The sequence below is a fragment of the Setaria viridis genome, chromosome 2, assembly GCF_005286985.2.
Source record: "Setaria viridis chromosome 2, Setaria_viridis_v4.0, whole genome shotgun sequence".
Taxonomy (NCBI): Eukaryota; Viridiplantae; Streptophyta; class Magnoliopsida; order Poales; family Poaceae; genus Setaria; species Setaria viridis.
Window position 1 is genome coordinate 13,871,018 of NC_048264.2, and position 17,346 is coordinate 13,888,363.

At 44.0% G+C, this 17,346-nt stretch overlaps 1 protein-coding gene across 2 annotated transcripts; it reads left to right on the forward strand.

Annotated features, from left to right (window-relative positions):
- The first annotated feature begins 403 nt into the window (after positions 1-403).
- LOC117843914 (disease resistance protein RPM1) lies at positions 404-6,296 on the forward strand. Of its 2 annotated transcripts, XM_034724672.2 has the most exons (3): positions 404-750; positions 1,780-2,108; positions 3,298-6,296. In XM_034724672.2, exon 3 carries the CDS (start codon positions 3,308-3,310, stop codon positions 6,017-6,019), a length of 2,712 nt encoding a protein of 903 aa, XP_034580563.1. In that variant the 5' UTR covers positions 404-750; positions 1,780-2,108; positions 3,298-3,307; the 3' UTR covers positions 6,020-6,296. The 2 variants fall into 2 exon arrangements, with proteins under 2 accessions (XP_034580563.1, XP_034580564.1); XM_034724673.2 differs by lacking the exon at positions 1,780-2,108.
- The last annotated feature ends 11,050 nt before the right edge of the window (positions 6,297-17,346 follow it).

The window sequence follows — 17,346 nt, forward strand, 5'->3', positions numbered from 1 at the left end:
GGTGTTTGGAAGACAGTGGCTAAACTTTAGCCCTGTCACCTCGGATGTTCGGATGCTAATTAGGATGATTAAATATGAGCTAATTACAAAACTAATAGCATAACCGCTAGGCTAAATCGCGAGACGAATCTCATCCTCATCCGAATTATCCCTTTCCCCTTTGCCGAGTCAGGATTAAGCCTGATTAATCCATTAGCGAACGGTTATTGTAGCACCACATTGTCAAATCATGGACTAATTAGGCTTAATAGATTCGTATCGTGATTTTGCCTAGGAGTTGTGCAATTAATTTTGTAATTAACTAATATTTAATACTTCTAATTAGTGTCAATGACAGGATCTAAATTTTAACCAGTGCAGCAAACACACCCTTACAAGCGTTTGGTCGGCGACAGCATCTCTGCTCGTGAGGGATCTTCCCCGTCATTCGGCAGAGTCCAGTCAAGTCAAGTCAACGGCACGGCGCTCACGCGATGCTTCGTCGCTTCCCTTCCCTTTTCTTCTTCACCACCAGGCAGGCAGCAGACCTCAAGATCCACGCTCCCCCTTCTCTAATCCCTCGTTTTCTCTCCCGCCCCTCAACTGGAACCACTCTGGTGGCCACGGGCACGCGCCATTGCTGAGCTCCGCGAGCAGCCGCAACGACGCATCGCAGGTCGAGGTAGACGAGCACGGGCTCCGTCGCGGCGGGCCGCGGGAGCCCGGCAAGGGCGACGGCCACGCTCTCAGCTGAGGGCAGCTTCAGGCAGGGTAAGAAACTTGCCTGCGCCTACGAATTTTTTCATTTATTTATTTATTTTGGGATTTTATTTTTTTTTGGGGGGGGGGGGGGGGGGGTGGGGTTTGGTAGAAACTTGCCTGCGCTAAATACTTCAGATTGCCATGCTTCGTAAGGCTTCATTCATTATTTATTGTACAAATTGCTAGATTTGGCATGGAGTTGTGTATACTTATCATGTTTCTAATGTGATAACAAAAGACACACTCTCAAAACGGAGGAAAAAAACATAGTTTTACCGGTGAGGTGTTTGGATACGAGGTGTTCAACTTTAGTAGGGTCACATCGGATGTTCGGATGCTAATTAGGAGGACTAAACATGAGCTAATTGCAAAACTAATTGCACAGATGGAGTCTAATTCGCGAGACGAATCTATTAAGGCTAATTAATTCATCATTAACAAATGGTTATGTAGCACCACATTATCAAATCCTAATTAGTATCAAACATAGGTGCTAAAGTTTAACATGGGGTATCCAAACATCCCCGTAGTTTGGTCCGCCTATTCTGAGCTGATTCGATGGTTGGTATTACTGGACTATTACCTAATGAGATGGGAGAATCAAGAATCACCAAGTATATGAGGGAACAAATTATTTCCGCGACGTGGTACTGAAAGTATGGCTGTTAATATTATAGATAATTAGTAAACGAATTTTGCCTTCTATATCCAAACTCTGATGATTGTATTATTTGGATTCATAAATGTAACGGAATACTAAAATTTGGCTCTAAAGTTCATATATTGTATTCGAAATCATAAAATATTTCATTATTAGTTCGCAATGGAGACTGATTGGTCTAGATTAAATCCTAGTTGTTTCATGTAAAAAAATGCTCAGAACTATGCATCTTAGCTTTTTTGCTTCAAGTGCAAATTTCTGTTTATTTATTTATATATATGTTTTCAATTGGATTTTTAAATATGTTCTTTACCTGGCAATTTCTGCAACATTACAAGCGTTTGGCCACTGACTGCCATCTCTGCTCGTGAGCCCAGTCATTACGACGTGATGAGGGGGGTTTTCCCGTCATTCGGCGGAGTCCAGTCAAGTCAAGTCAATGGCACGGCGCTCACCCGGTGCTTCGTCCGTTCTCCGTAGCTTCCCTTCCCCTTCCTTCTTCACCATCAGGCAGGCAGCAGACCAGACCTCAAGATCCACGCTCCCCCTTCTCCAATCCCTCGTTTCCTCTCCCGCCCCTCAACTGGAACCACTCTGGTGGCCGCGGGCACGCGCCAGTGCTGAGCTCCGCGGGCAGCCGCAAGGTCGCATCGCGGTCGTGGTAGACGACCACACAGGCTCCGGAGCGGCGGGCCGCGGGAGTCCGGTAAGCGCGATGACTAAATACTTCAGATTACCATGCTTCGTAAGGTTTCATTCATTATTATACAAATTGCTAGATTTGGCATGGAGTTTCTAATAAGATAACAAAAGACACTCTCAAAAAGGATAAAAAAAACATAATTTTACCAGTGTATGGGTTGCTGCTGGTTAAGGTACTCCAAGGTAGTTTGTCCGTCTGTTCTGATCTGATCTGATCCGATGGTTGGTGTTACTGGACTCTTACCTAATGGGATGGGAAAATCAAGTATCACCAAGTATATGAGGGAACTAATTATTTCTGCGACGTGGTACTGAAAGTGTGGCTGTTAATATGTTAGTTAGTTAGTAAACGAATTTACTTTCTATATCCAAACTCTGATGATTGTATTATTTGGATTCATAAATGTAACAGGATACTAAAATTTGACTCTAAAGTTCGTAATTTGTATGGTTTATTTAGTATTCAGAATCATAAAACTTTTCATTAGTAGTTCACAATGGAGACTGATCGGTCTAGATTAAATCTACTTGTTTCTTTTTTTGAACGGAACGACAAGAGATTTGCTGTAATTCTTTTATTAGAAGAAGGGAACAAAACCACAAAGCTAAAGACAAAAAGAAGAACACCACGACTAGGCCTTTTCCCCACCTAGGACAAAAACTGAGCACCACTAAAGCTGGCACAAAAGCCTAAACTACTAAGACGAAAGGCCAGGGTGAGGCACAAAATCCTAGTTGTTTCATGTAAAAAGATGCTCAGTACTTTGCATCTTAGTTATCATGCTTCAAGTGCATATTTGTGTTTTTGATTTATGTATGAGTTTTAAATTGGATTTTTAAATTTGTAACTTTGTTATCATGCTTCACATTCCCTTGTTTAATTCCTCCTCTTGATTCCTTGTATCCTGATGCATGCTTAAGCTTAGGGTATAGCATCTGCGTTAACATTAACTTTTCAGCTGCTATGTATTAATAAGGAAAAACATAAGTTATACCATAAAAACAGTCATGCGGATATTGTGTTCTTCATTATTATGTGCAGAAGGTTTGAAAAATTAAGTAAAAGATAATGCATAGAGTGATAGTTGTACTATCATGAACTTATCTTAGTGATTATCTACTTGATATTCCATGCAGTTATCTTACGATATGTAACTGCTTTATCTGACAAGCTCCATGTTCTTTCTTTGCAGTACTGAACTAATGGCAGAAGCAGTGCTAAATGCAATCTCAAAGATTGGCACTGTTTTAGGAGATGAAGTTATTAACTTCATCATAGAGGAAGCATCTAAAAAAATAACTAATCTTAGGGAACTGCCAAAAAATATTAAGCATGTTGACAGAGAATTGAGTATGATGAACAATGTAATACAAGATTTGGATACCACGAATCTCAGTAGCAATGTGGTTAAGGGGTGGACTGCAGAGCTACGAAAGCTGGCCTTCCATGTTGAGGATGTAATGGACAAATATGCATATCATGCTTTTCAGGTGCAGGAAGAAGGATCACTGAAGAGATTCTTCAAAGGCGCACATAATGCCAAAGTATTTAGTGAGATTGCTGATGAGGTAGTTTACATAAAGGGTGAGATTGAGCAAGTAAAAAAACTGCAGAAGGACTATTTCCCTGCTGTCCAGGCTGTTCCAGCAGGTCCTGCTGTAATTGTTCGGCGAGGATCTCGAGGCTGCTTGCCAGAGCTTATTCAAGATGATGATCTTGTGGGGATTACATTCAATCAGCAAAAGTTGATTGGATGGATTCACCGTGATGACCCAAACCTCAGACTGATAACAGTGTCGGGTATGGGTGGATTGGGGAAAACCACTCTGGTTATGAATGTTTTTGAGCGTGAGAAAACCAAATTCCCTGTTCATGCATGGGTCACGGTGTCACAGACCTACACAATAGATGGCTTGCTGAGAGATCTACTCAGAAAGATCGGGTACAAAGATAGTATGGAAAAAATGGATAACCACGAGTTGAGAGATAAACTGAAAAGTCACCTAGGTACCAGAAAATGTTTGGTTGTGTTGGATGATGTTTGGAATAAGGAAGTGTATCATCAAATGGAAGACACTTTCAATAGTCTCCAAGCAAGCCGTATCATCATCACAACACGGAGATATGATGTTGCATCTCTTGCATCTTCAGAACACCATCTTCAGATACAGCCTTTGGAAAGCTCTGATGCATTCAACCTCTTTTGCAGAAGGGCCTTTAATAACACAGCAGAGCGGAAGTGCCCCCCAGAGCTCGAGGATGTGGCTGCTTCTATAGTAGATAGGTGTAAGGGCCTGCCATTGGCAATTATATCTATGGGCAGCCTCATGTCCTCAAAGAAACCAACAAAGCATGCCTGGAATCAAGTGTACAATCAGTTCCGGAGCGAGCTAGCTAAACCAGACAATGTCCAGGCAATTTTGAAGCTAAGCTACAATGACTTACCAGGGAACCTCAGAAACTGTTTCCTATACTGCAGCCTTTTTCCTGAAGATTACATCATGTCAAGAGAGAGCCTTGTCAGGCAGTGGGTTGCTGAAGGATTTGCTGTGACCAATGAAAACAACACACCGGAGGATGTGGCTGAACTAAATCTTGTGGATCTCATTACAAGGAACATGCTGCAAGTTAAGGATTATGATGAGCTTGGCAGGGTGGACACATGTGTGATGCATGACATTGTGCGTGACCTAGCTCTTTCAATTGCTAAAGACGAGAGGTTTGGCTCTGCAAATGATCAACGTTCAGTGATACAGATGAACCAAGAAGTACGTCGCCTGTCATTGTGTGGATGGAACGACAGTGATGTACGTGCAGTGAGATTCCCGCACCTTCGCACTCTGTTTTCACTTGATGGTGTAACATCCACTCCTCACATGCTGGACTCAGTCTTCTCTAAATCAAGCTACCTTACTGTTCTGGAGTTGCAAGATTCTGAAATAACTGAAGTGCCAGCATCTATAGGGAATCTGTTTAATCTACGTTATGTTGGCTTGCGGCGTACTAAAGTTAAGTCACTCCCAGAATGTATTGAGAAGCTATCCAACCTACAGACACTGGACATCAAGCAAACAAATATAGAGAAGCTACCTCGAGGCATCGTTAAGATGAAGAACCTGAGGCATTTGTTAGCTGACAGAGTTGTAGATGAGAAGCAAAAAGATTTCCAGTACTTTGCTGGGGTACAGGCACCAAAGGATCTCTCTAACTTGGTAGAACTTCAGACTCTCGAGACTCTGGAAGCTACAAATGAATTAGCAGACCAATTGGAAAACCTAAAAAAACTACAGAGCGTGTGGATTGGCAAAGTCAGTGCGATGCATTCTGCAAAGCTTTTCGCTACTCTATCCAAGCTGCCACTTCTTTCCAGCTTGCTACTCAATGCAAGTGATGAGAACCAGACACTTCAATTGGAAGCTCTCAATCCGCAGTCCAAACAGCTCCACAGGTTGATCATCCGAGGCCACTGGGCTGATGGGACACTGCAGTGCCCAATATTTCACGGCCATGGGAAAAATCTCAAGTATCTAGCTCTAAGCTGGTCTGGTCTTCAGGAAGACCCACTCCAATTGCTTGCGCCACACGTCCCAAACCTCACCTATCTGGGGTTAAACAGGGTAAGCAGTGCAGATACCTTGGTAATACCTGAAGGGTGCTTCCCACGACTGAAGACGCTCGTGCTTAAGAACCTTTCCAATGTCAGCCTATTGACTATTGGAAAGGATGCTATAAAAAATATTGAAGGTTTATATGTCGTGGCTCTGCCCAAGCTGGATAAAGTTCCTAAAGACATCGAATCCCTCTGTTCTCTGAAGAAGCTGTGGTTGTTGTATCTTCATAAAGACTTCAAAACTCAGTGGGACAGAGATGAAATGCACCAGAAGATGCCATACGTTTTAGAGCTTCGTATCTAAGAGTAATCATTTGACCTGAAATAATATCCCCGTTTCTTCTCAGAGCAACACCATGGATCGACTTCTTTGTTGATTCTGCAAATAGCTATCTACTTTCCATCATTTTTATCCTTGCTATTCCTTTTTCATATTAGCGATGAGGAAAGTAATTGTTGTTCGTACCTATATGGCATGTTTACTTTGTTTTATTGCAGTTTGATTTTCTGTTCCTGAATCAAGCTCCTATGTAATTGAACGTCATTTGAAATAAGAGTGTAAATATGTTCATCTTGATGCACTAGAATGTAACATGATCCAATTGTATATATATTCATGTACAACTTGTGCTCGAATGCTACATAGCACCATTAGGAGAAGAGAGAAGGTTTACAATTGTTTTATTACAAAACTAGCTTCTGAATCTTGTGAATGCAGAGAGAATGCAGAATAAATTAAATTATTCCTAAACAATATTCCTGCCACAATGGTGCTTGGTGCACCTACACAGAACCGTGCTGCATCCAATCCTGTCCAATAAGTTGTTCATTCTGCCGATAACTTTCTCCAACAAAGTTCTTGCCTTTTTTTTTTCAGTAAGTCCTGAAACATTGGTTTTATTCTAGCCATCAAGGATGTACCACCTAGTTGGCAAGTTGTGTATACGCCATGTTATTGTGCTTTTCTTCATAGCTAAATTGTTATCTTTGAATCTTGTTATTGAACTTCATTTGACAACAACATTATCTCTGCCATAATTTTGACGCAATGTTCAATGGAATCCAGATCCAGCTGCCGCATTTTCCTCCGTTGCATAACCATAGGAATTCTAGAGATCTAATCCTTTGTCTGTTCCATATAAATCAAGAACATTTTGCTAAAAGATTTGAACCCATTGAAAGAGGCCCACCAAGTTCAAACAAATTTGATGTTAGGTGCATTTTTCTATAAACTTTGTCAAAGTTTGACTTAGAGTTAAAACTAAAACCACTAACATTTTGGGATTGATGGAGTAGTAAATTCAAGTACTTTTGCTTACCATTTCAAAGATATAATCAGTACTATGAGTCTAAGACAATACTACAACAATAGCAGTCTAGTTTTTTACAGTAGTTTCAGCATTGGGTGATGAAAATGGTGCTTACCCGAATTTGTTAGTTACAGTTTTATGAACATGGTTGGCCTTCTTTTTTTTTGCTCTTCTGGGGCATAATGTGATTTGTTAGTGCAGGCGTGGTTGGGAAGTTGGAATGTATGGTGGGGGTAATGCTGTTGAATTAAACTGACTGCTTTTTTCATTTTTGATTTATATTCAGATAGGCTAGTACGCTTGTTCTATTTTGTGTTGTAACCAAGCGATAATGTTCAGTTGAAGTCACATGTGTTTCTGCATTTGTTCTTACCAAAATAGTGTATTAAGGATCAGAAGTGGACATGGGTATAGTACTGCATTTATTTTTCGAGAATACGCAGGAGAGCTGCATATCTTTTATATTAAGAAAGAAAGAACGAAAGAACGTTCGTTTACAACGCGGGTTTAACCGGGCACACGCACACGGATAGGATAAAGTTTAAAAGAAATGAACTGCCTTTTTAACACAGACAACAACTCAGAAAGGTAGGATGAAATGGGGTGGGTTCAGGAATATTGCAGGCCTACAGCGGGCCACTGAAGGAGGGCCTAAGTGGTTGGCGCCTGCAGCATACCATAACTGAACCTGCTCAAAAATCTCTGTCAGCAGTTGCCCACGCAACCTTGGCGGCTCCCTGTTGAAAACTCGCGAATTCCGTTCCTTTCGGATGCTCCATGAGACAAGCATGAAAGCCGAGTCGAGTCCTCTCTTCCTCAGGGAATCCAGGTCGTTTCTACAGTCGAACCACCATTCAATTATGCCTAGGTGCAGCGCTGGTGGTTGCCTCTGAATATTAGCGGACATCAAAACTTGCTAAAGCTGTCTGGTGAACTGACAGTGCACAAAGAGGTGGCTTGCCGTTTCAGTGTCCTGCTGGCACAAAGCACAGGTGTCATGATCGTGGATTCCTCACCGGCGCCTCCTCTCTGATGTCCATAAACGATCTTTAACAGCAAGTCACATAAAGAACTTGATCTTAAGGGGGGCCAAGCTTTCCAGATTAGTTTATGAGCTGCAAATCTGATCGCCCCTTGAAAAAAAGCATTGTACGCTGATCGGGCTGTATAATTGCCGGAGGGGTTCCATCTCCAGGACACCTTGTCCTCAGTTCCTGACGCAAGGTGGAGTCCGTCAAGAGCGTGCCAGAGACTGACATATTGCGTGAGCGCTGCTACTGTTGCCGGTCCAGCTATATCAGAGATCCACCGTTTTTCAGATAGCGCCTGGGCGACGGTTCTTGCATTTGTGACTGCTGGCCTGATTAGAGTGCAAAGATCAGGTGCCATTGTGCAAGGGGATGAGTCCCCATACCATTTATCGATCCAGAATAGGGCTAAGTTCCCATCACCCAGTTGGATGTCGATTGATGCTTGAAACATCTGACGAAGTGTAGGGTCCTTTCCGAAATCCAGTTGCATGCACTTCCATGGCCGATCTGCATCGGTTTTTTGCATCCATAACCACCTAAGCCGTAGGGCAGATGAGGCAAGCCTGAGATCAGGGATGCCCAGGCCTCCGAAGATTGTTGGCCTGCAAGCAGTGGTCCAGGCTACAAGGCAGTTACCCCCTTTTGCCTGCATTTTCCCTTCCCATAGAAAACCCTTGTGTCTCTTGTCAATTTCTTTTATAACCCAATCAGGGATCTTCAAAGAAAGAAGGGTATGTGTGCAGATAGAACTTAGAGTCACTTTGACAGTTATCAATCTTCCTGCTCGGTTCATCAAAGGAGCTCTCCAGGTGGGGATTGCAGCACTGACTTTGTCGACTGAAGGTTGAAAGTCTGATTTCTTCAGGTGGCCAACAGAAAGTGGCAGGCCGAAGTTTGTGATAGGGAAGTCAGAGATTGCAGCTGGCAGAATGTGTTGGACCCTCTGCAGTTGATCTTGGGAGCAAGCAATTGGTGCAATTAGACTTTTCTGCAGGTTTGTGTGCAAACCAGTGGCATTGCCGAAGAAATTCAGAACTTCCTTGATAGTCACCATGTCCTGCACATTGGGGGATGCAAACATCACTACATCGTCTGCATACAGAGAACATTGGTGCTGTATTGCTTGATCGGCCGGTGCATTGAGAACTCCTTGTTGGGTTGCCGATTTGAGAAGTCTGTGCAACACCTCCATAATCAGAATGAATAGCATGGGGGAGAGGGGGTCCCCTTGCCTCAATCCCCTAGCATTGTGGATCAACTTTCCAGGCATTCCATTAAGCAGGACTCTTGTCGATGCGGTGGATACTATAACTGATATCCAATTTCGCCACTTTGGGCCAAACCCCATCTCCTGGGGCAGTTGGAGTAGGAATGGCCAAGCTACGGTGTTGAAGGCCTTAAAAATGTCCAACTTGAGCAACAAAGATGATTTCTTCTTTCTATGCAAAGTCTTAGCTGCCTGTTCCACAAATTTAAAATTATCGTGTATAGAGCATTTCTTGATGAATGCGCTCTGGTTAACTGCAATGAGGTGGTCGAGCTGAGGGGCCAGGCGGTTTGCTTGAAGTTTGGCAACCAATTTTGCAAAGCTATGTATTAGGCTGATTGGCCCGTACTCACTTGGCATTGCTGCATCGGGTTTCTTGGGCAATAGAGTAATCAGAGCACCATTCAGGCGATGGAAATGAGCACAGCAGCCCCTGTAAAACGCTCTGAAACCTGCCATGATGTCATTCCTGATCACAGGCCACGCTGCTTTGTAGAATTCCGCCGTGAAACCGTCAGGTCCCGGCGACTTTTCTCCCGGCAAGGACTTGATGGTGCTACATACTTCATCTTCTGAGAACACTGCATCCAGATGTTCCAGGTTGGCGTCGCTGGAAATCCAAGGCCGAGAGATCAATAGCTTCTGTCCGAGCAGAAGGTGTTCCCATGATGTTCTTGAAATAGCTGTATAGCACATGCTCTTTCTCCTGCTGTGTGACAGCTATGCCTCCTTCATACTGTAGCTTGGATATCACCTTCTTCTTCATTCTATGGCTGGCCTGTAAATGGAATAATCTCGTGTTGGCATCTCCATCTTTCAAGAAGATCATGCGCGAGCGAAGTCTGGCCATCGTGCGTTCAAGGGAGGAGAGCCCCAGTAGCTTGCACTTGAGTGTTCTCCGAAGTTCCAATTCTTCCGCCAGTAGCTGCCTCTGCTCTTGCGCCGTGTCTAGCCAGAGCACTATGTTTCTTGCCACCAGTATCTGTTGCTTGATCTGGCCGATGCTGCGCTGGCTCCAACTCTGGAGTGCTCGAGCCGTGCTCTTGAACATGACATCGAGCCGGTTGAAAGGGTCGGTAATGGACGATGGGCACGTCCAGGAAGTGGACACGAAGTCCAGGAACCCTGGCAGTTTGAGTCACCACACTTCATTTTCATAAGATACTGCATTTTCAATGTTTGGAAATAGTACTGCATTCTCACTGCTGTTGATTAATCTTATAGTTATTAATACGCTAGTTTTTTGGTTGGTTTTGATGCGTGTGCAATGCCTCACCTTTTTTCCAACTGGGTTTCGTGCTGTTCTATGCTATTTTGGTCTATGCTATTCATAAGGATTGTACTGTCTGACTTTATCTGGTACTTTGTCGTTTTATAGAAAGCGATCAACTGAATGGCAACAGTCAATGATCATGCTATTCTCCTTTTTCTTTTCAGCCACTGCAGCAGCATAAGGAAGGTGGAAGGGGGAGCTATAGTCGGAAGATAAGGAGGTGGAAGGAGGAACGAGGGGGGAACGCCACTCACAAACGGTTAGTTTTCCTTTTTACCAGTTCAGGATTACGCAATTCATTTTCCAGTTTTTTACATTCCGCTGGGGGTGCTGTGTTGCGTAAGTCTTTTCTTGGAGCCATAAAAAACCAACAGAGTTGGTGTGTGGTATGTGGGAGCAATCCTGGATACCCTTTAATCCCCGGTGTGGTGGCTCCCTTGATGCACGCAACTGCAGCACCTTCCGGCATTTTGTATTCTCTCTTCTAGTAGAAAATTGGCCTTTAGTCTCGGTTGGTAGGGTGCATATCTCCCGAAAATCCATCCGGGATAAACCAACCGGGACAAAAGGGGGGGTCTTTAGTCCTTGATCTTTTAACCGGGAGTAAAGGTCCCCCTTTAGTCCCGGTTGGTGTCACCAACCGGGACTAAAGGGCCTGCCACGCCAGGCGCGGGACAAGCCCTTTAGTTCCGGCTGGATTCCAACCGGGACTAAATGACGCCCTGCATGGCACTGCCTGGCGCCTGAATTTTTCATGCATGCATCACGTACGTAGTACCGCGACCCTTTTGTTAACCTTTAGTAGTTGAGATTTTTTTAGAACGAAATCAACTAGTATTTAAACGAATGGGATTTGTAATTATACAATTACTATATATATACACAATTCTTATACATAATTCATATACACAATTCAACTAATACAAATCGATCATAATTAGCGCGTATTATATATACAAATAAATCAAAGTATCTATCTACAATCTTCCCGTCGAGGTGTTGATGATCGGAGTGTCTAATTGTCGTCCATCGTAATAAAATTCTCCTTTTGGATCTACCACCTCGTCCATTAGGAATCCAATGAGACCTTCACATATTGCCGCTACTCTTTCTTCCTTCAAGAGTCCTTGTTGAATATTTAACATCTATAATTTGGAAATTTGTGAATGTTACACGAACAAATACATATAAGGAGCTAGAAAATAATTAACTAGTAATAGTTTTATTTTACGTACTTTAAAGTTGTGCGGCGTCATCTTCAGTCCCTTGGGTCCCATAAAACTATGCATGTGCTCACAGATGTAGTAGCCACATAGATTATTCCCGGGTTCCTGTCTTAAGCACTTCAGTGTGGAAAAAAATAAGTTATGAAATATTCTTGTTATACAATGTAATAAATGTGCAGACTTCATACGTACCGGGAAGTCTGTGTTCCATGTAGGTTTTTCTTTGAATGGACCTTTGTGTGTCCTTATGAATTGTTTCCATGCGCTGTGGATTAGAATAATGAATGATATAGTGTAACAGGGATAAAATTTAGGAAACAAACTTTTGCATAGAGATAAAGGTCCAAAATTATTACAAGCCTAGCATGTCTTGCACTTCTTGGTACTCCATCGGATCTTTCTTTAACGAATCGAAGATAGTGACGTGGCTTCTTTCAGGCTCAATTATAATAAGGATCCAGTGGAAGCTGCGTGCGTAAAATGTTCATGCATATTAGAGCTAACTGACATGTAGAGATAAGGAAAAAGACATTGAAAGTAGACGGTATACACACACTTACTTGAAGTTGTATGGAAGTAGTATGAAATCCTTGAATGTTTGTTTGTCTAGGAAATTGTATACTTCCACCAAGGTTTTTTCTGACGCTAATTGTATCTGTTGTTGGTTAACTACAGATGGATCCATGAAGCCTATATGTAGGTACGCCTCTCGGTGGAATGTCTGAATTAGCATCCTACATGAAATGGAAGACGAAGTTAGTACGGTGACGCATGCCAAAATTACATGTAGAGATAAACGGACACTTACAGAACCCAAGCGCTGATCAGAGAGACGTCCAGGGCATCATGATGGTACACTTCGTATATATCCTTGAAGTCTAGCCACAGGACTTTCTCGGCTTCGCCGTGAAAATCTATCGGTTTTACCTTCATGCCGAGCATCTCCCTCGAGTCGGCGGATGCCATCATGTACCATTGATGGAATGCGTACATCTTTGTTGATAGCTTCCGTACCACTGAACGCTTTACTAGAGATTTGCCTAGCTCATAAGGCCATCTCGGCTCAGGGGGCGGTGCAGTTGGCATCTCAACTTGCCCTAGGCATTCATCAAGTCCCAGACCTATTTCTTTCATGAACTTCAATACATCTGCTTGTTGATCCAAGGGCATTGCTTTTACCTGTTGAGCATCTTTTTTTGATAAATGACTGAGGTCGGGGACAGCACCGCTGGAAGATGACTTTCCTTTCCTTTTATCCTTTTCATCAGCTTTTACTAAAGCCCGTTCATAGTTTGATAAGAGTGGTATCCTTTTCTTGGCTCCTTCTTCCATCCTGATAAAAAAGTTTAAATCTCTTCGATTTACTAGCGGTGGCTCCATCTCACTTGCTTTTTTTTCTTCGGTTTGTTTCTTGAACCACTCACTGGCGTCTCGTTGGATTTCTGCCCACTGTTCCGCATGAGACATTGCCTCCCAGCGTTCCTTACGAGTCACTTCAGGATCCTATGTTTTCTTCTTTCTCTGTCTTTGCTTGGGAGGCGGTGCTCGTGACTTCTTTAGTGGTGGTGCAGGTTCCTTCATGGGGGCCGCTCTTGGTGCCGGCGATGGTGATCGGGGAGGGGTGTTGTTATTGTCATCATCGCTCCCACCACCAGGATGTGGTGGAGATGGAGACCTTGATATAGATGGAAGGGACAGTCCTGGAGCACGAGATGACGGTCTCGAGGTATGAGGAGAAGGTCGCTGCTGGGGATCTACGGGGAGCGGTCTTGAGCTCTGAGGAGATGGCTCCGTGCCGGGAATAATGATGTAGCGTTTTCACCATAGAATGATCCCATGAAGCGCATCTGCCAATGTCTTTTCCCCGTCACCTCCCCAGAGGTCGAGCTCTAGACCTTCATATTGGCTATCAACTATTTGCTCTACGCGGACGCTGGCGTAGCCAGGTGGAATCTCCATGCCATGACTGCTCTACCCCGCCAGGGTTACTAACGCACTCTCGTACGCTACCTGTACATATAGCAGAAGTAAACAAGTTGAACTCCGATCTCGAGGCGTGGATCAATTGACAAGATTGCATAAATATTATGTATAAGTATACCTTAATAGTGAGGTTGCCGACCGGTGCATGCAGCTCACATGAGGTCCGTTGCGTGATGGCATCCACGGGGAACCGTTGCTCCTCCACGGGCGTCTGCGCATCGGGGATCCCTGTAGAAGAACAACTGCTCAAGAGGCATTGAGAAGGGCTGGCGGTGTTAGGATTCGGCAATGCTCCAGATTGGGCTAACTCCGCAACTGCGTGGGCCACTCGACGATTGATTTCCTCCATCATTCTTTGTTCTTGTGCCTGCACTTTAGATTCTAGCGTCTGCCGCCAGCTCTCCTCGATATGTTCATTTCTTCACTTCCGGCTTCTGTATGAGGCGCTGTCGCCTCGGAAAGAAAACTTCCACGGAACGATCCCGAACCCTCGGCAACGTCCTGGGTGCTCCGGATTACCGAGGGCCAATGTGAGCTCATCATTTTCTCGGTCCACCTTCAACCTCCCAGCCTTAGAATCTTCAATGTTCTTCACAAGATGTTCGGCCTTCTCACGTATTGTGTCATTGAAAATCAACGTCCCATCCTCTTGGCTCAGGGATCCTCCATGAGCGTAGTACCAATGTTTTGATCGTTCGGGCCATTCAATAGTTGCAGGTATGATTCCCCGTTCGATTAGTGCTTCTTCCCTCCCATTCTCTAATGCTGATAGGCACGTTGTCCCGGACGATTGCCCCGATCTGACTCACGTACTTCTTTGCTACTTTCTCGGGAGCAACCGGCCTGCCCTCTTCTGTCACTTCCATGATGACAAGCCTCCCTTCCATCACCTTTGTACGACCTTGGGTCTTCTGCCCTTGCGTCGATCCGGAGGGCTAACAGTTCAAGATTCGTTAATTAGTACGTAGTAGTAACGGTGACGTGAAACAATACAAGAATCGTTAATTTTCTGGTCCTAGGCTCTCGTGTAAAATGTATAACCATTTATCTCATAGCCTTGAAATTTGACGATTGTGCTAGCAGGTCCCCTGGCTAACCAGGCAAGCTGTGGGTGAATCTCAGAGTTACCCATAAGTTGTTGGCGCAACCAGGAGGGAAAAGTTTCCATGTGATGACGGGTAAGCCAAGCATCGGATTTGGTTGGGTTTTTGGAAGCTACCATCTGCCTGTGTTGCTCGATATACGGAGACACAAAGGATGACTGTTGTAGAACAGTGTAGTGTGCCTTGTCGAACAAATCAGTATCATTGCTCAAACTTGATTTCCTTCCAAGGGTGCCCATTCCTCGGAGCCTCCCCTCATGGCGTGAAGTTGGAACCCCAATCGAGTCAATTGAATCAATAAAATCAACACAAAACTCGATCACCTTCTCTATTCCATATCCCTTGGCGATGCTTCCTTCTGGACGGGCACGATTAAGAACATAGTTTTTTAGGACTGCCATGAACCTCTCGAAAGGCCACATATTGTGCAGGTATACAGGTCCGAGAATACCAAACTCTTTTACTAGGTGAACCAGTAAGTGCGTCATAATATTGAAGAAGGATGGTGGAAATAACAACTCAAAACTGAGAAGATATTTCACCACATCGTTCTGTAGCTTTGATAGCTTGGATGGATCGATTGCCTTCTGCGAAATCGCATTGAGAAACGCGCATAGCTTTACGAGTGACAACCGGACATTTTCTGGTAGAACACCCCTCAGTGCAACTGGAAGCAACTGGGTCATCAACATGTGGCAGTCATGAGCCTTAAGATTTGTAAACTTCTTTTGTTTCTTATTTATTATTCCCTTTATATTCGAGGAGTACCCAGACGGGACCTTCATACTATTCAAGCATTCAAACATGCTATCCTTCTCTTCCTTGCTGAGAGTGTAACTGGCAGGCCGTAAGTAGTGCTGTCCATTATCTCTCTTTTCCGGATGTAGGTCATCTCGTTGCCCCATGGCTTTCAGGTCCTGTCGTGCTTCCAATGAATCTTTTGAGGTCCCATAAACACCCATGAAGCCTAGCACGTTCACGCAAAGATTCTTCGTCAGGTGCATCACGTCTATTGCGTTGCGAACCTCTAGGATTTCCCAATAAGGTAGCTCCCAAAATATTGACTTTTTCTTCCACATGGGTGCATGTCTGTTATCGTCGTTCAGAACAGGTTGGCTACCAAGACCCTTTCCAAAGACTACATTTACATCCTTCATCATCTCAAAGACATGCTTTCCATTATGGTGTGCAGATTTTTTACGATGCTCTGGCGCCCCTTTGAAATGCATCCCGCTGTTTCTCAGCTGGTGGTGAGTAGGTAGAAATCGACGATGACCCATATAGACGACCTTCTTACAATGCTTCAAGTACATGCTGTCTGTGTCGTCTAAACAGTGGGTGCATGCCCGATATCCCTTATTTATCTATCCTGAAAAGTTACTCAATGCAGGCCAATCATTGATGGTTACGAACAACAATGCTCGTAGATTAAAGATCTCTTGTCTATCCTTATCCCACACACGTACACCTTCTTCCTTCCAGAGCTGTAAAAGGTCATCAACCAACGGCCTTAGGTACACGTCAATGTCGTTGCCGGGTTGTTTTGGGCCTTGGATAAGCGCCGGCATCATAATTAACTTCCGCTTCATGCATAGCCAAGGAGGAAGGTTGAACATACAAAGGGTCATAGGCCAACTACTATGGCCACTACTCAACTCACCGAATGGATTGAATCCATCAGTACTTAAACCAAACCTTATGTTCCTTGCTTCACTTTCAAAGTCCAGGAATGTTCTATCAATTGATCTCCACTGTGCCCCATCTGCGGGGTGTCTCAGCATCTCATCTTCCTTACGGTCTTCTTTGCGCCATCGCATCAACTTAGCATTCGCCTTGTTCCTGAACAAGCGCTTCAAGCGTGGTATTATAGGGAAATACCACATCACCTTCGCGGGAACTCTCTTCTTGGGAGACTACCCCTCGACATCACCAGGATCATCTCGCCTGATCTTATACCGCAGGGCTTCGCAGACGGGACAAGCATCCAATTTCTCGTATTCATCACCACGATAGAGGATACAGTCATTAGGGCATGCGTGTATCTTCTGAACATCCAATCCGAGAGGGCAAATAATCTGTTTAGCTTCATATGTTGTGGATGGTAATTCATTATTCTCGGGGAGAATCTTCTTGACAATGTTCAACATCCCTTGAAATGCCTTATCGGACACACCATTTTTTGCCTTCCATTGCACAAATTCTAGTGTTGTACCTAGTTTTTTATAGCCCTGCTGGCAACATGGGTACAACAATTTTTGGTGATCATCTATCATGCGCTGCAACTTTGCTGCTTCCTTCTCAGTTTCGCAATCTCTGTATGCATCTCGTATCACCTGACCAAGGTCATCAGTAGGGCTATTTTCTGCAAACTTATCTTCATCAGCCTCGCCCATTGTAGTACCTGCAAAAGCTTGGCCTGCAACCCAGTCCGGAGTGGT

Bases quoted from the DNA above. Each gene is read 5' to 3' on its own strand.
- LOC117843914 (XM_034724672.2), top strand. From the start codon at position 3,308: ATGGCAGAAGCAGTGCTAAATGCAATCTCAAAGATTGGCACTGTTTTA.